General features: G+C 62.9%; 1 protein-coding gene across 3 annotated transcripts in view; it reads right to left on the reverse strand.

The window, feature by feature from the left end:
* Nucleotides 1-6,372: 6,372 nt before the first annotated feature.
* KCNQ1 (potassium voltage-gated channel subfamily Q member 1) overlaps nt 6,373-23,782 on the reverse strand; it is a 323,311-nt gene continuing 305,901 nt past the window's right edge. For all 3 annotated transcript variants that reach the window (XM_077862849.1, XM_077862848.1, XM_077862850.1), the window contains one exon: nt 6,373-7,590. In XM_077862849.1, the coding sequence (XP_077718975.1) occupies nt 7,366-7,590 (225 nt within the window). In that variant the 3' untranslated portion in view covers nt 6,373-7,365. The remainder of the gene's footprint in view (nt 7,591-23,782) is intronic.

Below are 23,782 nucleotides of genomic sequence, written 5' to 3' on the forward strand. Positions count from 1 at the left end.
ATTACCCACCGTCCCGACAACCCCCTTTAGAAAGCCTTTCTTGAGGGGCCTCCCCCGCCTCCCATTCCAGGACAGGCCCTTCTCCCAGGCAATGCTGTGGTCCCCGGGGGCCCCGCCGTGGTCAGGGCCCCCGCATCTCCTCCCCCTCGAGTGCCTGGGGCAGCCCTACCCCAGGCCCGGCCTCTCCCAGCACGAGCCTCCTCTCCCTGGGCCTGACGATCCATCTCCGACCTGTCACCCCCATTGTCCTTGGCAGAGGGGCCGCAGCCCCGCCTTCTCGGAGCGGCCTGAGGGTTCTGTGCGCCAGCCCCAGACCCCTCAGGCCGGTGCTCTGGCCTCGGGGGGCCGAGGCTGGCAGGGGGTGTCTTGCGAGTAGCTCCTTGAGGCTTTTGAGGCCAGGGCATCTCAGTCTCCTGCAGGGGCCGCTCATCCCCACGGACCCTGGCCCCCACTGGCCTTCCCTGACCGTTCCAGAAAAAGTGAATGGAGGTGAATGAGTCCCTAGGCATAGTGTTAGTCGGGTGGAGCCCAGCAGCTTTCCTGTTCGTTGGTTTGCTCTCGAGACGTCCACATGGGGACAGATCTGCGGTGCTGTGGCACATAAGGGCACGTTCCTGAGTTTGGCAGTCCGTATACACACTCCGTCCGCCCTGAGCTCTGTGAGCGCTGTTGCTGGTTCTTGGGTGTGAGGCTGCTGTGGCTTTTGTACTGTCGTCTGCTTCGCGCCCTGCTGGCAGCTCTGGTCAGTGGCCACGACCATCTGAAGCTCAGAGACGCCAGGTGCTCTGCCCAAGGATGCATAGCAAGAGAGTGGCTGAGCCAGGATGGGACCAAGAGGATCCTGGCTCTCAGACTCTAGTTTTTTCTATATCCCCACTACCTTCCCCGATGTTCCTGTGAAGTCTTGCACTGTGTGTGTTTAGGGGGTGGTGGTAGTGGGGGAGAAAGAAACAACCACAGTGAATTCACTGGGGTTTGGTAGATTGAATCATCAGGTTTGTAACAATTTCTTGAGGTTCTGTGTGTGTGTGTGTGTGTGTGTGTGTGTGTGTGTGTGTGGTTCGGATGTTCTTGCATGCAGGAGCAATGGCAGCTTTGTTGGAATCAGTGGCCATGCCTTGATGGACCACTGGGCGCTGGGCTGTATTGGGTAGCCATGCTGCTTCCAGGCTTCTTGGCCCACGTGGACCAGTAGAGGAGCTGTGTTCAAACCACCTGGCAATGCCCTGCATCTTTTCCTCGGACCCGGCCTTTCTGGCATTTCCATCTAACCCAGAAGGCCAGTCTGTCCCTCCCTGCCCCCCGGTTTCCTAGCCTGGCAACAGGCTTCTTTGTCACTGGAAGTCCCGCTTCTTCTCTGGGGTTTTTCCAATGCAAAGTCACACAAATAGGTGTCACGTTGGGCCAGCTCTGGCCTGGAACTCGGTTTCCCCCTCTGCACCAGGCGGGGAGGACCCATGTGGGCCCCGAGGCTGCTCTGCTCGAGTGTCTGCCTCCCCGCAGTACCATCTCTGCACCCCAGGAGCATCCCTGGGACTCCCTCACTGTGTGTTTTGCAACATCCTACCGGCTTCCTGGGGCGGGAGCCAGGCAGGAAGACGGCTGCCGGCATGATTGATCCAGGCAGCCCGGGCCCCTGCTTTGATGCTGCTCAGAAAGATCACACGCTTCCTACAGGCTAGAAACCGGGAGAGAATTTCACCGAGCAGGGTGTGGAGGGGGCTGGGTGGGAGGGGAGAGGAGAGGGTGTGGGGGGGTTCAGAGACGTGGGCAGGTGGGAGGCATTGTGGTGTCCCAGCGACACACTGTCCACTCGATCTTGACACCTCTACCTCTGCAACCTGAGGAAGCAGGAGGCCAGATCCAACAGACAGCAGGATGGTCCCCATCCTGGTGCCTCACAGGGGTGCCGACAGGAGGGCCAAAGGAGGTCACGGAGGGACCTAGTGGGAGGGGTGGTGCTCCAGCCTCAGGGGCCTGGGCTTGGCAGACAGACCACTGTGCTGACAGCCCCTAGCCCAGCCTCCGCCCAGGCCTGGTGGGCTGGAGCTGGAGGTAACTCCCCGATGGAGCAGGTGAAAAAACAGCAGCTGGCCAGGGAGGTCGGAGGTCGCCTGCCTGGGGCTTCCGTGCTGCCTGGCGGCAGGACCTGCTCTGCCCACCCGCCAGCGCCCTGCTGCATAATGGCTTGGAAAGGGCCCAGGTGGGGGCTGTTGGCTGCAGAAGGCCCTATCCCCGGGCTCCTGGCACTCAGAGGTCAAGGGAAACTGGAATTCTATCCAGCTCTGTGGACAAGCACGCTGCAGGCCCAGCTGCCAGGGACCCCAGGGCCTCGAGGGCAACAGGGACTGAGCCAGGCCCAGGAGGGGGCTGCCGTAGGGGGCTGAGAATGGTGAGGTTGGAACACCTTTTCAGACCTCCAGGGAGCCACTGGGACCCAGGGCTCGGAGGTGGTCCTGGAATGAAACCAGGGCATTGGAGCAGGTGGGTTTCCAGCGAGCTGGGAAGGGCCCCCGACCAGGGAGACTGGCTGCATGAAGGGAGGTCTCCAACCCTCCAGGTGACCCCCACCCCCAGACTCCCACAGGAGGACGCTGTCTTGGGGTTGTGTGTGGGGCCGTCCCAGGATCCCTGGCCACATCTGCCTTTTGCCACCCTATCTCCCACCCCAGCTGTCTGGCCATGCCAGTCAAAACACCTGCCTGATTTCTTCAGGGCATAGGGTGGTAGACTCCCCTCCCCCATGCATCCGTCAGGTGGCACAGGCTGGCGGTGCCCTCCCATGCCCTGCCATGCAGACCTCCCCCCACAGTGCCAGTAGCTTCTTTCCAAACCTTCATTTTTTTTTTTTTAGATTTTATTTATTTATTCATGAGAGACACAGAGAGAGAGGCAGAGACACAGGCAGAGGGAAAAGCAGGCTCCTCGCAGGGAGCCCGATGTGGGACTCGATCCCGGGACCCCGGGGTCACACCCTGAGCTGAAGGCAGATGCTCAACTACTGAGCCAACCAGGTGCCCCTCCAAACCTTCATTTAACTAGCCCTTCCTGAGTACCCAGTGCCAGGCTTCTGGGGTCTGACCTCTCCTTGTGGTCTGGGAGTCCAGTGGCCCTGCTGGTGGGCACTGCTCCTGACCCCAGCCCGGTGGGTGCTGCCATGCTCCCTGGCAGCTTGGGGCCTGACACAGCAATAAGCAGGATGTGGGCCTGGCCAGAGACTGGGGGCTCTCAGGGAGAAATGCCATCGGGGGGTGGGCAGGGCTGCAGCTCACAGGGCCTCTCGGGCCAACCTGCTGGGCCCGCCGACGGCTTGCTCTGGCTTCTGGCAGGGGCCTGGACGTGAGGCAGGAGGGTCCGGGAAGCTGCTCTGAGGGCTCATGCGGCTCAGGCAGGTGGGTAGAACCCAGCACCCAGGCATCTCCTAGGCTGTTTGGCTGCCTTTATTAAGCACCTACTGCGTGCCAGACCTGGGCCCAGAGCCCCCATGTCTTATCTCCATCAGCCCCACCCCCACACCCCTTTGAGGGGCACCTTCACCATTCCCATTTCACAGACACGGGGTAGTAGGAGTGTGGGCCTATTCTACCCCCGCCCCCCTAGCTTCCGGCCCCTTGCCCAAAGACCAGGAGAGTCCCGGGTTGGGCTGACACAGGCCTCAGACACCAGCCCCCGCGGCCAAGCCCAGCGCCCGAGAGGTGCCATCCACCCGGCCGGCTCCCGAGAGCACAGCCAGGGGGAGGGGCACTGGGGGCCCAGGATGGGGAGACCCCCAGCAGCCCCACCCTGCTACCCCGGCAGATGCTCCCAGCACCCATCGGACACTGAGCACCTCACTGAGGGAGCCCAATTTGGAGACAAAGGCCGGGCACTGCGGACAAATACTCATGGACACCGTGAGCAGTGAGGGCCAGGCGGCCGCCGCGAGGCCCACAAAGGGGCTGGGGGAGGGGGCGTGAACGGCCCGGGCTGCACTTGCCACCGTTGCCCGGGCGACGGCCCTCTCCCGGAGAGGTCTGCTGGGCCATTGTCCGGGGCACACAGGACGTGTCATACACCAGATGGCCGTGTGCTGTCTAAGTCACTTATCGGGGGGCAGAGTGAAGGAATGCGGCCGGCACGGCGGGCCGGGGCGCCATCTGTTCCCGCAGACCGCGGGCACCGGGCGGGCATTGAGCGCCCGGCCGGCCGGCCCAGCCTCCACCGCGGGCTTTAATTAGCTAATTCCATAATTGGGCTTTATTTCAGGTAAATTGCATTTCACACCCGAGAAGGCCGCAATGGCCCGTCCAGGAGTGAAGCACTCAGGCACTTTGTGTGCAGTCGATAATACGGGAAACAAAGCCGGGCTGGGTGCAGGGGCCGTGCCCTGCCCAGATGGGCGGCCCCAGCCGGAGCGCACCGAGGGCCCCGGGGGCTGGGGGCCAGGGTGCCGGGGCTGCGGGGGGCCGGGGGCCCCAGGGAGCCGCCGAGGGCCCTGCTCTGCAGCCAGCCGCTTCCTGGGGTTTCCACAAATATTTACCCAACAAGGAAACAACAGCTTTTGCCTTTCCAGTAATTGTTGCTCGCTCCCCTCCCCCGGTGGGTGCAGGCGGCGGGGGGGGGCGGGAGGCCCCGGGCTCTGCGCCGCCCCTCCTGTCCTTCCCTGCCCTGGCCAGCGCCGCTCAGGCCGGATACCCAGTCCCCACAGTGGGAGCCCCCGGGGGGCGCCGGCCCAGTGGGGCTCAGCATAGCGGGACCTGGGGCCCTCCCCGCCTGCTCCGTCAGAAACCTGGGTTGCCCGTCCTGACACTGGCCACCAGCTGCTTCCAGGGGCCTTGGGACAGCCGGTCCTCTCTGTGTCAGCCGCCCCCAGCCCTGCCGGCCTGGGAACGTGGGTGGGCTCTGGAAGGGAAACGGGAGGGTGAAGTGGTCCCAGAGGATGGAGGAACAGTCAGGTGTGTTCAGCGGACTTAGCCATCCCCTCACCTGGCCGAGCGTGTCTGCATCTGTCAGATGAAGCGGAGGACTTGCTGGGGGGCCATGCAGAGGGCGGTGGGCACCCATGGGGCACGGTGAAGACAAGTGGGTCCCCCCCGCATGTGCCTCCAGCCTGCTTGAAGCTGGGCAGGCCCAAGCGAGCACCGTGTTACTGATGGAGGAAATAAAGGCCTGTGAGGGGGCAGACATGTCCGTGTCGGGCCCTTGGAGCCTCACCATTCCCTGCACCTGCCCCAGGAGGGATCCAGTCTGCGCTCCTTGAGCTCCTGGTGGGTGGGCCTGGACATGTCCCAGTGCCATAGGAGGGCTTCCGGGTCCTTGGTTGAGGGCCAGCCTGGCCCGGGAGGGGCAGATGGAGAGGACTGAGTGTGTGCCCCGAGGCAGCTACCCTCTTGCCCAGGACCCGGAGCTCCACCAAGGCCAGGCCTGGACTGCATGCTGGGTCCTGGCAAGGTGCCTGCCACCCCCCAGGGGCTCAGGGGCTGCTGGGAGACGGGCAATGACCACATCTTAACAATAGCGGGTGGCAAGGGCTGCCCCAGGGGGAGGCTCCAGGGCTACAACAGCCCCGACTGGGGCCGTGCCAACCAGGGCCAGAGCTTCTGACTGGATCCATGGCCTCAGCAAGCTCTCTGAACACCAGCCCCTTCCTCTGTGAAATGGGCAGCCACCTGGACACTGTAGGAGTCCTGTCCACTGGGCAGGAAGGGAAGAAAGATGGACCCAGGAGGAGGTGGGGCACCCCGATGTCCATAGGTCGGGGGGCAGGGGAGGGCAGGAAGACTAGGGCGCTGTCCTGTCCATACCAACCCTGTGGCCCAGGAGCTGAGGGTGGAGCTGGTGTGGGGGACGTGAACCTACAGGACAGGGTCCCCGAGCTCCACCCCCAGTGCTGGCCTCTGGGCATCACCATCTTGTCCATCAGCCCTGTCCCCTCGAGGGGTCCCGAGGCCTGGAGGGCTGCTTCTCATGAGGGGCTTGCAGGGAGGGCTTGCTGCAGGAGGGGGCTTTGAGCTGGGCCATAGACCAAAGAAGTGACTTCAATACGAGGAGGTGAGGGCTGGAAGGACGTTCCAGCAAAGGCCGGCGGGCAGGCCGTGTTTCTGGCCATGTTCCTTCCGTCCACTCAGCTCTTATGGACAGAGCTGATCCGGGTGCTGGCTCTGGGGCTGGGGCGGTAACGGCCTGGCCTCGACATGCTTCTGGGCCAGCGTGGGAGACCCTCCTCACAGAGAGCGGGGGGCTCCGTCCTTGTCCCCTTCCCAGGCCAGGGCACACAGAACGAGGACACCCCGGAGTGTTGAAAGCGGGGCGGCAGCTCGACAGGAGGACGGGGTGGTCCCAAAGGCGGACCGTGCCCTCCGTCACCAGGGTGAGTGCTGGCCCGACACCAACTCCGTGACTCCACGTTTATTAGGAAAAGCGCCACAATTAAAAATCAAAATCACACCGTGAAACTCATTAAAACACAGATTCCAAATCACCACAAATTATTCTGATTTCTGTGAGACATGACGCCCAGGAGGAGCCCCTGTCTTGTGCGGGGATCGTGACACCCACGCGCCCCCTTCGCTCAGCAGCCGCCCGGGGCCATTCTTCCCAGCGGCTCAGACCTGGTGTGGAGTGGAGGTGGGGGCCGTGCAGGGGGCAGTGGGCAGGAGAAGCTGCCAGTCCAAAGTGGGGGACGTTCCACCCCCAGTGGACACCTCGGGGACAGCGGTGGCCTCAGGGTCCCCTCCCCCACAGTCCTGGCCCCCTGAGCCGGCGTCTCTGCAGAGTGGAGAGCACGGCCAAGTGGAGAGCACGGCCCAGGCCCGGGGCCCTCCGAGTGAGGCTTCTAGGCCTTGATCATGGTCATCCTGGATTTGGCATGGGCTGGGCCTGCCCTGCCCTGCCTGCCTCCTCCCTGGGTCCTGGGTCTGAGCCTGGGGGTGGGGTACCCATAGACCCTGTCCAGACTGTCCCTCTGTCTCCACTCAGGAAGCCCCTGGGCCACCCAGGTGGGCCTTCATGCACCTGTGCTGTTTCTTGGCCATACATGGGATGGAACAAGTGCCTAGGATGCCAGCCCCCCTGGGGAGGGGTGGTTGAGACTGAGCCCTGCCACTGTGTCCCAACTGCCATACAAATGAGGTGGGGGGCCAAGGTCTCAGAGCAGAGAGGGGCCCCCAGACCCAGTCAAGTTCTAGTACCCACTTGCTGGGGCTCTCAGGGTGGCCTGGCCCCTGGGGGGCTGTGGGGCCTGGGAAGGAGGGGCTTGTCTCTTGAGCCTTTGAGGAAGGTGCCAGTGACCTGGGGGGTGGGGTGCCCCTGCTGGGTGGGAGGTGGGCCAGGCTGAACAGGGCATCTCTGCACTTTCCCTTGCAGGCCTGGGGCCCCAAGCCCCCATCAGGACCCCTCTTCGGGACCCCTGCGGGGCACAGTTAGCTGTTCGTAGGTGGGCAGGGTGTTGCTGGGCAGGAAGAGCTCGGGGTTGATGGAGCTGCAGGGCTGAACCACCTGGACCCCGCTCCCGCTGGGGGGGCGGCCACCTGGGGGGCCACCATGGTACAAGGAGAGGAGCTGGTGAAGCATGTCCGTGATGAGCACCAGCCTCTGGTCCAGCTGTGTCACCTGTGGAGACAGGAGCAGGGATGAGTCTTGGGTGGGAGCAGCCCAGGTGAGCAGGTGGCCTTGGGGCCTGGGCTTGGCGGCCGGGGTCGGGGGGTTGGGGGAGGGGAGGTGCCTGCAGGTGTGAGCTGTGCACACCCGCGTGTGCAGGGAATGTGCATCTGCATGGCAGTGGCCCCCTGTGTGTGTTTGTGCTTGGGAGACATGAGGGTACAGGGAGACCCTCCCCTCCACCGCCTTCTGCAAGTGGAACAGATTATTCTCCCTGGGAAGTGCTGGAGGGTCGTAGGGTCTGTCCTCTGTCTGCCCCTCTGTCCCCCTACCAGCAGCTGGTCTTCCCAGGGAGCCAGAAAGTCAAGACCCCCTCTGCACCAATCTCCCAGGGGTCAGGCTGGGGCGCTCCTTCTGGCCACATGACCCAACACCCCTTTTATCAAAAGCCTGCCCTGCTCTGAGCACTGGAGTTGTCCATGGTGAACAGACAGGGTCACCCGGCAGAACCAGAAACAAAGGTGGGGGCCATGTAGACTGGGGCCAACAGGTACATTCCCAGTAGAGGCTGTTGGATGTCCAGGAGCATGAGGCCAAAACTAGCCCAGGGAGGTGTGGGGAGTCAGGGTGCACCCGGGTCTGGCGCTGCTGAGAGGCACCTGCTCACAGAAAGTAGGCCAGCAGGGGCTGTGGGGCCTGTGAGTGGTGAGCCGGTGGACAGGGTCCAGGCAGCTGCTGGATCTGGAGAGGAGGTGCAGCTCAGACTGGGGTGGCACTGGGGGGTCAGGCCCTGGGGCAGCTGCTTGTCCGAGGTCCCGTCACCCCATCACCCAGGCCCAGGGGGGCTGCTCCTCTATTTTCTCAGGTAAATCTGACGTGGGAACTTAGGCAATAAAGGGAAGTGGTGCAGGGTTTCTCTGTTTGGCTGGGGAGGGGCCTGGAGGCCACTCGGCTCTCTGACCCCCCCCAAGCTCACCACCCCCATCCCCTGACGACTGTTGGACTCTCTTGTTCTCTGTAAAGCTGTTTGGAGACCACAGACTAGACCAATACCCCAAACCGCAGACACAGACCCCGAGGCTCCCGGAGGAGAAGGTCTTGCTCTTGGTCACCAACTGGGACCCCTGCCTCTTCCATGTCACCCCTGCACGCCCGCCCCTGGGCTTCCATGCTGGGAAGACAAGAGGGTGAGGTGGGGAGGGGTCAGGGCTAAAGCAAACGGTCCTGGGAGGGGGTGAGAGTGGGGATCCCAGTGGATGGAGCTCAGAAGGCTGGGTGGACGCTCACAGTGAGCAAGGCAGGAGGGGACACGGGGTGGTGGGACTTGCTTGCCATCACACTTAAGCCCCACCCCTCTTCTGAGCCCTGGGGCGGGAGTCACCTGGGCTTCCCGGGCCCTGCACACCAGTGGCATTGAAGGTGGCATGTCCCAGCGTGGCTCCGTGTCATCTAGCGGCGCAGGCCCCAGCTCAGGGATCAATTGGTTTGACATTAATTAAAGCAGCAAATATATCACAGAAGAGAATTTGTGGTTTCATAAATTTTCACTCAGCAGCACTTGAACATCTGTGGAGGCCCCCAGATGTGCAAGTGGGTATGGAAGCCTTTATAGGGTGTTCTTGGACAAAAAGGAAACAGCAGTGTGGTTGGGATGCGGCAGGGGTGAGGGGATGCGGCACCATCCTGCGGGCCGGCGGGGGGCAGGCAGAGGTGTAGTGCCTGCTGCTGGGTGGCCCAGGCCTTGCTGGCCCCTCTGGGCCCCTGCCCCCTACCTCCTACCCCAGAGCTCTGCCCCCTCTGGGACTTGGCAGCTGACCTTAGTGCCACCCCCTTCCCACCCCTGGCTGCTGTGGGCTCCGCTGCTGGCTCTTAGCAGCCCGAGGGTGCCCTGCCCAGCATCCAGGCCCTGTGGTAGCCTCTGCTCCCTCGATGGCCAGTGGAGTTGGACACTCTTCTGCTCTGGGGCAGGGTGTCAGGGTGGTCCTGGGTCCTGTGGGCTTTGGAGGGCCCGAGCGAGGGTGAGGGCAGGTAGGTCCTGCTTGGCCTTGGGCCCCGCTTTGTCACTTTTTGGAGAGATGGCCCCCAGAGTGGCCTTGTCCCACCTCCTCCCTTTGCTTGAGCACAGGGAGCCTTTCTCCGGCTCACATGTAGGACTGTGATGGCTCAGTGGGCTGGGGTGGCTGCGTGGCCACACCCCAGCTACAGAGAGGTGCATCCACCTGGTGGGGGCCCTGGGGAAGGTAGCCACGCGCAGGGACCGGGAGCCGTTCCCCGGAGCTGTGGGGGCAGATCAGTTTTGGGGATCTCAGACCTCACGGTTCCTTGCAATCTGATAGAGACTGAAAAGACAGGGCCGACAAAAGGGCCCTTGTTCCTGGCCTCGACTCACCAGATTAATAACCACAGACGACGCACGCGGCCCTCCGAGGAGAAAAAAGCAATTAGAGTAACAGCTAGCGAGAGGGCCCCAGGCGGCTGGTGATCAAACCCAAGGCGACGGGGTTCCTGTGTGATGTGGTTATGAATTTGTTTTCAAAAGAAAATCTTGAAAAAGAGTCTTTCAAGGGAGGTTTTTGCAGGACCTGCTCAGCCTTGATCCCGGCTCTAGACCTGCTGATGGCCCTGGCCCCTTGGGTGGGAGACAGGCGGGGGCGGGGGGTGGCATGCTGAGGCCGGGGATCCAGGGGAGGGAGCCCCCCGCCCGAGAGGCAGCTCGTGGTGCCCTGGGGCCCCCCCTGATCGGCGTCTGCAGGTGGGGCGGGACCTCTTCCCAGGACATCCTAGGGCCCTGGGTAGGGTCCCAGGGCAACTGGAACTGCAGACTGGCCTGGACTCACCTGGGCTGCGGGACCTGGGGGGTTCTAGGTGCAGGGCCCGGCACTGGGGAGCCCGGGGCCCCAGCTGGCTGCACCCTGGCACGCACAGCAGGGGTATGCACGGGGAGCGGCCGTGATCACTCAGCACGTCTGCACACCGGCTGTGCGTTCACTTTATCCTTTACTTGACCCCCACCCCGTCCCTCCTGCAGGCCCCTGGCTCTCCCTGGCTCCCCCACTTCACAGATACCACAGAGGTGAGGGAGTGAAGGGCCGGGAATGGGGGGGTGCCGTGGGGCTGCCATAGGCCATCTTCTCCCTCCTTCCCTGGCTGCAGACCTGGGGCACCTGTGAGGCCCAGCACTGCCCAGGTCCCAGCGACTCCGGCCGGCCACTGTCTTGGGAGGGCCTTGAGTCCCTGGAGATGGCTTGGAGGAAGGGGTGTGGCTGGCACCCAGCTGAGGGCAGGTCTAGGAGGGGCTCAGGATAGGGCTCCCTGGCCTGCCCCCTCCCAGCCCCCATGCTGGCCAGGCCAGGAGGGAGCCCTGTGCTGGAGAGCTCAGTGCAGAAGGCCACCTCCCCTGTCCCCCAGAGCCCCAGCCACGCCTTGAAGATCTGGCATTGGGCTCGGTGTTCTGTCTGTCTGCAGAGCTTGGGAGACCCCTGCCCACCCCTCCACAGCCCAGTCCCGGCCAGGCAGCCGTCCTCTCTTGCTGGGACAGGTGCAGTAGCCTGCCAGCCAGCTTTCTGCCTCAACATGCTTCTGCATGGTGGTTCTTTCCAAACACACGCCGGGTCACGTCGCTGCCCTGCTCACACCGACCCAAGCCGCTGTCCCACTGTCAGAAGCCCGAGTCCCTGTGTGGTCCTGGCACACACACACCCTTTGCTCTCTGGCTTCCCGTCCTTCCTCCCTCTTCATTCACTCTGCTCCAGAGCTCGTGGCCGATCCTTAAACATGGTGGCCTACGTCCCTGCTGCTCCTGCAGCCTGCACCAGCCTCCCTGCACCCTGAGATGTCACCAACATCCCTGATCTGAGGTCACCTCCCTCCCCGGCCACAGCCCTCCTGACCCTCCCACCACACCCCACCCTGAGCAGCCTGTATTTTCCCCAAGACACTTGGTGTGTGCGTGTGTGTGTTTCTGTCTCTAATTAGAATGAGGCTCCAAGAGCCCGGGGCCTGGGCCCTTCCTCCCAGTCCTGGGGGCGAGCACTGCGGGGGCACACTGCTGGGCACCTGGACTCCAGAGCCTCTGCGGAACCCCCGAACCAAGGGGACAGGGAGAGGAAGCAGGGTGCCTGTCTGTCTGGGGCGAGCTGTCCAGGGACGTCCTGCTCAGCGGGCAGCGCGGCCGGCCCTGGAGCACGCCTGTGGCCCGCGGTCCGCCCCTGGCGCTGGGCCCTGGACTCCTCGGGGCTCGGGCGCGCCCCACCCCCACGGCAAGGAGCTGACAACAGCGCCCATAAATCACCCTTTCGGTCGGGCCCATGGGGTTGGGCCGTCTTACAGGGCTGGGCATGAGTGGGAATCGATCACGGCGCTTCATAACGTCCTAATTTATGGCAGGAGACGGTGTAATTGTGTTTATGACTTTGTTTTAGTGCTTTAGCTCTTGGAGAGAAACCAGCGCGTTCCTAGTTGCTGCGGTTTCACTGCCAGTCCCCGGGGCAGCCGCTTGGCTGGAGCTTTCGGAGCTGCGGCAAGCCGCCGCGCACCCACCGCCGCCGCGCACCACCGCCGCCGCGCACCCACCGCCGCCGCGCACCACCGCCGCCGCGCACCCACCGCCGCCGCGCACCCACCGCCGCCGCGCACCGACCGCCGCCGCGCACCCACTGCTGACTCGGCCCGCGGGCCTTCTGGGGTGCACGTGGCGGGGGCCGGGGGCCGGGGGCACACTGCGGCCGGCCTTGGAGTGAGGACACGTCTGGGGAGCGGGGGCTGCATGGCACCTGATGGGCCACCTGGGTTTGTCTCTGAGCTTGGCGACCTTGGACAAGTCCCTCGGCCTCCCCATTCCCCACGCGTTGGACAGGGATGACGGCGGAGCCTCCCTCGGTAGCAGCGGCAGGATTGAAAGAATTCACGCACAGAATTCACGCACGGGACTCTGGAAATGGTGCTCGGCACTCGGTAAGCTCCCACGAGGTGTCCTACCGTGACCCACGGTGATTCCTGCGAGTGTTTGTGCACGTCTGCCGCATGGAATGAGCGGAGAGAGACTCCTGTGTGGCCTGGCTGGCACACGTGTGTACAGATGTGTGCATGTGCATGAGTGTGCACACACGGGCTTTCTGGGACATGGGACACTAGGATGGAGAATGCACTGGCCGCTCCGAGTGTGACTACACAGGCCACTGTCCATGGAGTCATTCCCTGTGCTGCCAAGGGCACGAGAGTGCCTACCAGGACCTCTAGGCCCCTGGGCCTTTGTACGTGCTAAGGAGGTGAGCACCGCCACGGCCGGAGACCCTGCAGTGACAGAGCAGCGCAGAGGCTGAGCAGGAGCCCTCCGGGCAAGGGGCTCTGTCGGTGCCAGTGACTTCTGACGCGGACTCACCGTCACCAACACGTGTCCTTCCGCCAGGGTACCGGGCCCTGCACTCGGGGAGAGTCCAGGCTGGGGTGAGTCTCTGCCCAGGGACACAGGACACGTGGCAGCCACTTGTGTGGGGGCTCTGGGACTGGTGTCACGGCGCAGTCGATGACCTGGCACTTTGCTATGGCGACAGGGTCAGAGACCGAGACCCAGACCCCCATCCTAGCGTCTGTCCCTCACGTCCACTGCTCTTAGTATCTGTCCCTTGCAACTCCTGGTGTCCTGGCATCTGTCTCTCATGTCTCCTGGCGTCCTAGCATCTGTCCCTCGCATCCACTGCTGTCCTAGCATCTGTCCCTTGCATCTCCTAATGTCCTAGTGTCTGTCCCTCATGTCCACTGCTCTTAGCATCTGTCCCTCACATCTCCTGGTGTCCTGGCATTTGTCCCTTGCATATCCTGGTGTCCTGGCATCTGTCTCTCATGTCTCCTGGTGTCCTAGCATCTGTCCCTCACATCCATTGCTGTCTTAGTGTCTGTCCCTCGTGTCTCCTAATGTCCTAGCGTCTGTCCCTTGTGTCCACTGCTGTCTTAGCGTCTGTCCCTCGCATCTCCTGGTGTCCTAGCGTCTGTCCCTCACGTCCACTGCTGTCTTAGCATCTGTCCCTCGTGTCTCCTAATGTCCTAGCGTCTGTCCCTCGCATCTTCTGGTGTCCTAGCATCTGTCCCTCACGTCCACTCTTGTCTTAGCATCTGTCCCTTACATCTCCTGATGTCCTAGCGTCTGTCCCTCATGTTTCCTGGTGTCCTAGTATCTGTCCCTCCTGTCTGCTGCTGTCCTAGCATCTGTCCCACACATCCGCTGCTGTCCTGGCGTCTGTCCCTCGCGTCCACTGCTGCCCTAGCATCTGTCCCTCGTGTCTCCTGGTGTCCTAGCATCTGTCCCTCACTACTGTTGCTGTCCTAACGTCTGTCCCTCACATCCGTTGCTGTCCTAGCATCTGTCCCTAGCGTCTGCTGCTGTCCTAGCATCTGTGCCTCGCGTCTGCTGCTGTCCTAGTGTCTGTCCCTTGCATCTCCTGCTGTGTGGGCTGCAGGGTGGATGGAGGCAGCCAAGCTCTGGCAGGTGGTCTGAGCCACTGTGAAGGTCAGCCGTGTCTCATCAGAGCCTCTGGCACTTGTGACCAAAGGGCTGAGGACCTGGTCAGGCCCACCCCACGCCCCCCATAGACCCTTCTGGAGGCCTGCTGACTATCCCTTAGGAGTGCAGGTTGCTTCCTTCCCAGAGAGCACCATACAGGGAGCAGGCCCTTCTACCTGCCTCACAGACCCCTGCTTGCCTAAGGGCCACCTGTGGATGAGAGGGTCTGCCAGGGAGCTCAGTGCTGCCTCGTTTCAGGTTGACTGTGGGCACAGGTCATCGTGTCTGTGTTCACCGGGCTGGCACAACCTTGCCCACCCTCCGTGCCCAGCCCTAGGTCCTCCCTCTGCACAGATACCCCCAGGTCTGGGGCCCCAGCACCTCACCTCCATGGCACATGGGTCTCATGGCATCTCAGCACAGCACGTCTCCAAGAGTCCTGCCCCCAGTCCTGTCCTCCCAAGTCTCAGCTGCGGTCCTGCACGCTCTAGAACACAGGCCCCGTATCCGACTGCTCTCCTCTCCCTCACTGACACCCCAGCCTGGACTGGCCGCATGCCTCACCGGCACTGTTAGGTCACCACTTGCCACCAGGTTTAGCTCACTCCCACTTGCCCCAGACAGTTGCCAGGTGAGCTTCTCCCTGCTGACCTGAGCTTTTGCCCTCCATGGAGTTCCCAGCCGGTGCACCCAAGTGAAATGTCATCTTCTGCAGCCCCTCATTCAGTACCCCTGGCCCACTTCTCGGGTCCCGAGCACATATGTCCCTCTCAATCCTGCCCCAGGGGGCCTTTGAACTCACTCTCCCCTCTGCCACCACATCCTATCACCTCAGCTCGTGTTGAGAGCAGCCATCCCTGACCTTCCCAACCAGGAACCTCCTCATCTGACCCTCACTGTTCTATTGGTAGCCCTTACCACTCCCCAGTGTGTCCTGGGGGCTCCCCTTCTACCAACAGAAGGCTCCCGAGGCCAGGCCTTCAACCGCTGTCACTGTGGTATCCCCAGAGGGCCTCCCAGAGCCCGGTATGCAGTGGGTACTTGGTAAATACACGTGGGATAGAGTTGGTGCTCCACGAATACTTGCTGGGTGAGTAGGTGAGACCCCTGACATTCTCCTGGGGCCCCAGTGCCAGGCTGCAGGGAGAGGTCCTCCAAGCCAGATGCTTGCTCCCTCCCTGGAGCAGGGGCCAGGAGTATGGCTTACACTGCTGGCTGGGCCTTTTCACTGTCATTGATTTATAAAGGCTCTTTGTATATTAAGGAAGTCTTTCCTTCAGCATGTACATCACACATGTTTTTCCTTAGTGTGTTTTTTGTGTCGTGAACCGATTTATGACAATCATAATTATTATTTTTTGGCTTGCTGCAACAAAAGTCTTATTTATTTGTTTGCTTTTTCACGTAGTGGGAGTTATCCCTCTCTTTCTTTATGATTTCTAGATTTCTGTGCAGGGTGGTCTTCTGCATTCCAACACTGAAACTTTTTTTTTTTTTTTTTAAGATTTTTCTTATTTATTTGGGAGACTGCATGCGCTTGAGGGAGAGGGAGCTCAAGCTGGGGGAGGGGCAGACAGAGGGAGAGAAGCAGACGACTCCCCACGAAGCAGGGAGCACAACACGGCACATGGTCCCAGGACCCCGGGATCATGACCTGAGCCGAAGGCAGATGCTTCACCGACTGAGCCCCTCAGGCACCCCTTTTCTGGTGCTTTTCATACTTTTCCCATGCATCTTTGATTGGCACGGGATTGATTTTGGACTACAGACCAGTTTTCAGTGATGATCCCGATGCTGCGTGGCACTTTAGGGGGTAACCTACCAACCCACCACTGCACTGGATACCCCCGTACACGCGGAGCTCCTCGTGTTTCTGCCTACCTTGCCGTCTGCACTCAAACACAGCGATGGCAGCCCCTTAACAGGCTCCGGGCAGCCCGGGGTGGCACAGCGGTTTAGCGCCGCCTTCAGCCCAGGGCCTGATCCTGGAGACCAGGGATCCAGTCCCGCATCGGGCTCCCCGCATGGAGCCTGCTTCTCCCTCTGCCCATGTCTCTGCCTCTCTCTCTCTCTCTCTGTGTGTGTGTGTGTCTCTCATGAATGAATAAATAAAATCTTAAAAAAAAAAAAAAAAAAAAAAAACCAACAGGCTCTGCCACTGGCCGGTGCTGTGTTCTCTCACGGCTGTTCTCTCCGGAGGGGAAAACCTCAGTGGCTCTGTCCCGAGCATCCAGCAGGAGAGGCCGCGGGGGAGTGTGGACCAGCTCACCTGGACAACGGTGGCCCCCTCTGCTCGGGCCCCCACGGTCTGAGGGATCCCGTTTCTCTGCTCAGAACTGGGAGAAGACTGTACCCTGAGCTCTGAACAGAGGGCGACGTCCCAGGGTGGTGGCTGCGGGGTGCTGTGTAGCCTGAGCCCATCCCTGCCCTGTTAGCCCCAGCCTCAGGGCGCCCCCTGTCTGTCCCCACTCCTGCCCCACGAACACCCTCCTGGGTTCTCCCGTGGCGAGTGCCCTTAGCTCGTCTGCAAGTCTGTTGTTTCCTCCGTGAAGCCTCCATGGGTTCTGTACTGGATGCTCCCCCAACTCTGGCCTCTGTCGACCTCTCCTCCAGAGCTCACACCTGCTTCTTGTTGCCCCCCGTCCCCCGCTGCCCTGCAGAATCCGGGTGTGCTGTGATCGTCAACACAGTCCATACCCGTGGACACTCGATCCCCTGCCCTCCCCACCCCTGCGCCTCCGTCGGGGCCGACACATCCACAGCCCCACCAAGCCCTGCTGAGGCTGCTGTTCCTTCTAGTAATGCCCGAGGGAGAAGGGGGCTCATGGGACACAGGGGGTCAGTGGCAGGGTCAGGGGGCCTGGGTGGGGCAGCCAGAAAGCTGCCCACAGCCACCAGGCAGGGCGGGGGGCACTGGGGGAGACCCTAGGCAGGGCTCGGGACTCCCCGATGGGCTGGCTAGCCCCTAGCCGGGCCTCCGGGGGGTCCTGCCAGCAGAGGCCAAGCAGGGGTGGCCACCCGCCCTGCCCACGTCCGGCCGCCCTAGGCCAGGCCGACGACGCAGGCGCCCTGCTCGGGGGGCCGGGCAGGCGGGAGTGTAGGGCAGGCTGGAGACGGGGGCTGCAAGTGAGAGGCCGTATTTGTGTTGGCGGGAGGGAGGCCCCACCGGCATCTGATCCCCCCACCCCGCCTCCCCTCCTGCACTGCCCCTCTGACGGGCCTCGAAGTCCCGGAAGCCAGGGGGACGCTGGGCAGAACACTTCGTACCTGGAGCCAGGGAGCGCCTAGCCGCCTCCGCCAAACCCCAGGGCTGGGTGGGAGGGTGACACCGGGCCCAGCGATGGCTGGCAGGTGGGCAGGGGCTGCCCAGTGGCTCTGTCATCAGCATGCTCGTGGCCGTGGCTGCCCTGGCCAGGCCTGGCCACCCCATCCCGGCCACCCAGCAGTGCCCCCTTGACGCTCGGCTCCTCCTCCCTGCCACTCTCCCTGGCCGACGGACTTCCTATCTGTACTCATAGCCTGTCCCTGCCCCGAATAAAGCCCCTGTAGATCTCCCCACTGCTCTCTGGATAAAGACACAGCCCTGTTTTGGCCACATGGTCTGGGCCGTGTCCCACCACAGTCACTGCCCCTTCATGCCCCAGGTTGGCTTCCTCCAGTTCCTTGGATGTGCCTCTCCCTGCCGCAGGGCCTTTGCACCAGCTGGTCCTGCTTCCCAAATAATCCATTGCTTTGCTGAGCCTGCAGACCCTCCCCATTCTTCTGGCCCCAAGGAGAGGTTCTCCTTCCTGCTCCCTCCTGGTCTGCAGGTCTGTTCCTCCGTGCTGTCCTTCCATCCCCGCAGCTGGCTAGGGTACCACTGGCATTGTCTGCTTCAACATCCACCTCCCTGAAAGCAGGGGCACTGCCAGGCCATCCCTGACCTTCACTGGCTGGGTGGTGACTCTGGGCCTAACAGGCAGGGGACAGTGGGTCCGTCCTGCAGGTAGGGCAGCTGTGGTAGTCCCGTCTGAGAAGGGAGGTCGGTGAGCATGTGGTTGGGCCTCCCGGGGGCAAGGTCCTGCTCCCCTCCCTGGACAGTCCCTCAGGTCTGTGAAAGGCTCCAGGGGAGAAGGTCCCGGGGTCTTATTTAGCTCCCCAGCTCCCCAGCACCTCTGACCGCTTCCCTGCCCCCAACACCAGCCGCACCCACAGCCTGGTGTTCACATCTCTCAGGCTGCGCTCACTGTCCCCACTCAGCCAGGGGCCACGTCCCCTCTCTGGACACTCATGCCAGCCTCCCCGGTGGAGCCTGATGGCACACGCTCCCCGGCCCGGTCCCCGGATGGCTGTGGCCTGGCCCCCGACCCCACCGGCCCCGCCGCACCGGCCTCCAGGAGAGCGCCCCCTCCACGCCCACGGCTCTGCCCAGCTGGGCTCTTTGCTTTTGGACGAGCCGGTTTACCAGGTTTCGTGTGACAGGAGTACTCTTCAAGAACACTGTCCCTGAAAAGTGAAAACATTTCAAAGAAGCATCGCCTTTGACCGGGCCCGCCACGCCCGGTGCTCTCCTCTCCCAGGTAACCGGCTCGCGGATCTGCTGTTTATCCTTCCGGCTATTTCGCAGCCCCGGCTTGCACATGTGGTGCGGATTCCCTGCGTGGCAGGTTTTAGCATAAATGGTAACATGAGACACCGTGGCTCTCTCCTTGCTTGTTTTCACTCAACACAGGTTCTGAGGTTGCCTTGTTGAGACACGTCCACGGAGCTTGCTTCCCCGGGGCGGCTGCGCAGGGGGCCTTCTCGCGGGGCTCTGGGGGTGTCTCGTGGCCGGTGTCCCCAGGCAGGCGGGGAGGCTGAAGCTCGGCGGATGCACCCCTGCGCCTGCTCCACGGACCCCGGGGAGGGGACTCCGCCCCAGGGATGGGTCTTCCAGGGGCCATGGTCAAGGCCACGCTCTGCAGTGGCCCCTCCACATGGTCCCTATACCTGCCCTTCTGCTCTCACTGGCCCCTCCTCCTGCCGGGCTTACAGTCAACTGTTGAGCGATGACTTTCCTTCTTGATGAAGGTTTCTGCCTCCTTTATCTCCCTCCTGGGATGGGGCCTCCCTGCAGGTGGGTGGGCCTCCTGTGACCCCAACTCCAACACATCTTCGACCCCCCGCAGCCACTGAGCCCTGATAGAGCACCTCCGTCCTTCAGCCGTCTCCTGTCACCAGGAGGGATCACTCCTGCCTAGCCGCTTGGCGAGGACACGCACTGAGCCCCCAGCTCCCCAGCCACTCCTGCCCAGGGGTCTCCCCTCTAGGGGCCCACTCATCTCCCACTGTGCGCCGCCTGCCCAAGAGCCTTGCACCCTTCCCTGCTCTGCTCATCCAGGATCTGGAGGAGAGGAGTCCTCCACCCTGGCCTGGGGCTGTCCTCGGAGCCACCTGGCTGCTATCCCAGGTGCCCCTCTGAGAGCACCGGCCCAGCTTAGCCCTCTCCTCATCCCCAAATCACTACATGCCCCTCCCTCACCAGCGGACACCCCATCCCCAGCAAAACACACGAAGCCCTCTCTTGACTTTGCCACCTGTGGCTGCTGCCTGTCTCTCCTAGAGGTGCTGGCCGCTGGTCTCTGGGCCCAGGCCGCACACAGACCTCCTGCCTGCTGGGCCGCCCCTCCAAGGTCGCAAGGTGTCCAGAATGCAGCAAGTCCTCACTGGACCGGATGTCTCTCCCCGTTTGCTCCTCTCAGGGCTCCCTGATCAGGTAAGGGGTCAGGTCAGGAGTCCCAGGGCCACCCTGGCTCCTTTCTGTCACACCTGCCATCTGATGCAGCCCCAGGGATGCCAGCGTGGTCAGGGATCTGGAGAGCTCTGGAGCCCCAGCAAAGCCATCTGGAATCTCAGCCTCTCTCCTGCCCCCCCAACCCCCCACAGCCATGGCTGAGCCATCAGCACCTCCTAGATGCCACAGCAGCCTCCCACCTATGGTTCCAAAGCCACTCTGAGGCCCCCAGGGTGATAAAATAGGGGCTCTCCATATCCCCAGCACCAAGGCCGGGGCTACTGTCATGGCTTGAGGCCCATCGCAAACTGGTCACACTCTCCTTGCTGCCCTGGCTTATTTTGCTCTATCCCTGAGGGCTTACTGCTGTCACAGGCCCTTTGCACCTGCTGCCCGTAGGGCAAGCTCTACGAGCTTGAGGCTGCTTCTGCCTTCCTTCAAATATTCCCTTCAGTGCCCCTGCAGGGCCCACCAGGGCATGCCCGCCGCCTAGCTGCCGCCCTGTCCTTGGCACTCAGCACGATGTTGCTGACTCGTCTCCTCTCCTGCCTCTGTCCACTGCAGACAGTCAGTGGAGCCGGCCTTGAGGGTGGAGCTCCTGCTTGTGGTGTCGTGGTTGCTAATCCAGGGCCCGGCACATAGTAGGTGTTCAGCAAAGATGTGCAGAATGAGTGAATCACCACCACGAGACACCAGAACCGTTCAGGACAGCCCCGGGGAGGACGACCAGCAGAGGGGCTGAGGGCCTTGGCCGGCACACAAGAGTATTCAGACACGTGTGTGTGTGTGTGTGTGTGTGTGTGTGTGTGTGTGTGTGAGCGCGCGCGTGCACATGCAGGCCTCCACCAGGGCTGTGCTGAGGGCTGCGCCTGGTGTGGAAGCTGGGCATTGGCACCCAGAAAACTCAGGGGTGGTGGCAGGGATGGGGTGCTGGGAGAGCTAAGGTACAGACTGGCTGCTCTCATTCCCTGGGGGAGCCCTCTGCCTGCCCTCTAGGTGCCGGGGTGTCCGGCCTCACTGCTTTTCCCGCCTTGGTCCTGGCCTGGAGACAGCAGCCCCATGACTCAGCAGCCCAGGGCCGGGCTGCAGCTGCGGCTGACCTAGACGGGCAGGCAGCCCCCAGCCCCCGGGCCCCCAGCCCCCCGGGCCCCCAGCCCCCGGGCCCCCGGGCCGGGACCCAGCTCAGGGCCGCTCCCCCCACCCCCACTTCCTGCTCATGCTCCTAGGACAGGATTCCTTGAATCAGCCTCCCTTGAGGCTGGAACCAGGTTGGAGGCTGGGCCCGAGGGCTCTGGGCTGGGGTCCCAGATGGGGGCTGGGTGGCCCGGCCTGGAATCTGGAATCCGGCCCCTTTCCTGGCACCTGGAAGAGGCTTGTGGGGAGGGAGACGTGGGACGTGCCCGACGGCAGGGCTGGAGCCCCCCTCCCGGAACTTGCTTTCCTGGGAAAGTCACAGGGGTCTCCTCCCCTATAGGCTCAAGCCCAGTGTCCTGCCTGGAATTGAGGCCCGGCCGGGGGCTTGGGTGTGCCTTCTCCACCTCATGGAAATGACAACACTCTCCCAAGCCTGTTCCCTCCTGACTTGTGAGGCCCAGAGCCCCGAGCCAGAAGCCCCTCAACCTGTCCCTCCTCAGCCGGGCTCTGGCTCCCTGGGACAGGGGACTCAGCAGCTCACGGGCAAGACCAGCACCCATGCTCCGGGTGTGGGTGCAGCTGGCACAGCTGCCCGAGGCCAGGCCCTCCCTGCGGGCAGGGGAGAGGGCCTCCTAGAGGCTGGGGCTGGGGCGGGAGTGAGCAGCTCTGTGAGGCTTCCCACACCTCTTCCTGCTTCTCCAGCTACTGAGAACAACAAGGGACCCTCCAGGGCATCCTGTCCTCTCCGTCCTCCACTGCCCCCTCCATGGCATCTCGGCACCATGCCCACACCCCACCTTCTGCCCTGCCTGTGCTCTGCCCACCTCCCCTGCTTCAAGTCCCTCACCCTTCCTGGCTCAGCTTGGGGAGGTTCCCACATTGCTGGGTCTGGGCACTTCCCCAGGACCCATCTTGAGGGGACGGGTGGGTCTGGGGGGGTCTTGTGCTGTCACCTGGCCACAGCCAGGCACGGCAGGTGCTGTGTCATGTGGGGGGTGTGGACCCAAGCCTCTGCTCACCCCCAGCCCAGGTGCCCAGGGCCTGGTCACATTCCCTGCTGCTGCACCCCTGCCCCCACCCTGAGACCGACTGTCTGGGAAGTGGGTGAGGAGGTGGGGGAGCAGGGTGGGCGGGCAGGAAGTTGCTGGGGCTCCAGGCCAGGCCCCGAGTGCTCCAGCCCCATCTGGACATATTTGGCAGGTCCTGCTCCCTTTCTGCTCCCAGAACCCCTCCTTCCCAGGCAGGCGGACATTCCCAGCCCTCCCTTCCCTCCCCGCTGCCTGGCCCACCTTCCCTGCTCTTGCCTGCTGTCCCACCCTGGGGCCCCTGCCCTTGTGGGTCACACGTGCTCCCCTTCTTTCCGGCTCAGCAGCCCGGGTCCAGCCACACGCATACATGGGACTTGGTCTTTGGTCACCTCTCTCAGCTTTTGTGGTGGCCTTTGTAAGACAGAGATGAGAAGGGATGCTTCAGGGAGTGAGGGGGGACTGGGCCAATGTCTCCACGCTCCCCCCAGCCCCCTGTACTGCAGCTCCTTCCTGGTCCTGGGGATGGGGTTTATGTCCACAGTCACTGACCAAGTGCCGGGGCCAGAACGTGGTGGCCGTGCCCAGGGGCCCATCCTGGGGCTCAGGTGACCCACCGATCAAGGTGGTCTTCAGAGAGGTACAAATCCCCACAATTCCGGGGTCCTGCTTGGGGCTTGGTCCTAAGTGGAGGAGCCCAGCAGGGCTGGGGTCTGAGGGCAGGTGGGGGGCCTGGCTCTCGGCCTCCCCTACCCTCACATACCCTGGGTAGGGAACAGGAGGGCTGTGGTGAAGGCTATCTAGGCCAAGAGAGACAGTCTCTGGACACAAGGACTTCCCTTGGCCCAGGGCCCTGGGATTCTGGGGTCCCAGGCTTGCCCCTCACTGGTGGGTACTGCAGGGCACTGACCCCAGTTCTGTTGCTCTTGGGCCTCTAATTCGCTGGCTTCTCCAGCAGCCCATAGGCCTCCCACCATCTGCGGAAGTGGGCAGGGGGGGTGGTCAGGTCCTCTGTTTTTCTATGTGGTCCGCTTGTGGGGCTGCTGCTGCACTGGTGCTGGGGGAAGGGGCAGGATGCCCCCTCCACCCAGAGGTTCCCCCTGCAGCCGTTTCAGGTGCTACCCAGGAGCACCCTCCCACCCCCAGCAGGAGGAGTCCGCATGGGGATCAGGTCGAAGTGGCAAAGCAAAGAAGGACGCTCCTCGGCATGGAGTCTTCTCACCCTTATGAACCCTTGACTAGGCCACCTGCAGCTCCTCACTGCTGCTCCCCTGCACTCTCGTCCCCCTCAGTCCAGCCTCCACACCCAAGCTGTGACCTTAGGAAGCTCAGCCTTGACCCTGGGTCCTGAGGCTACGAGGCCGGGGCACTGGGGGGACAGACATGGGGTATCCTTGGGAGACCAGACAGCTGAATGGTGGGGGTTCCCAGGAAAGCCCACAATGCTCGGAAGGTGAGCGGAAGGGTGGGGAGGCCTCCACCCAGGAAGGAGGCTGGGGGCTGGCTGGGGGCCCATCTGGCCCAGGCTGACCTGAGGGCTGATGAGAGATTCAGGCCCCATCCTGCGCTCCCAGCCCGCCCTTCCTGCTCCTAGGGTTGGGAGGAAGAGCTCCTGGGGACACCGGGCCTGGCTGGGGGGGACCCACACTGACTAGATTGGGTGTGGTCTGTAGGCCTCCAGGGGACCTGGGTCACTGACAGTCACAGACTGCAGGTTCCCTCTGTGTGTCTTGATCCAGGGGTCTTGGAGACCATCCTTGGTACCACCTAGGTCATAGCTCTGAGAGGCCCACC

Source organism: Canis aureus, chromosome 21 (assembly GCF_053574225.1).
Source record: "Canis aureus isolate CA01 chromosome 21, VMU_Caureus_v.1.0, whole genome shotgun sequence".
Classification (NCBI taxonomy): Eukaryota; Metazoa; Chordata; class Mammalia; order Carnivora; family Canidae; genus Canis; species Canis aureus.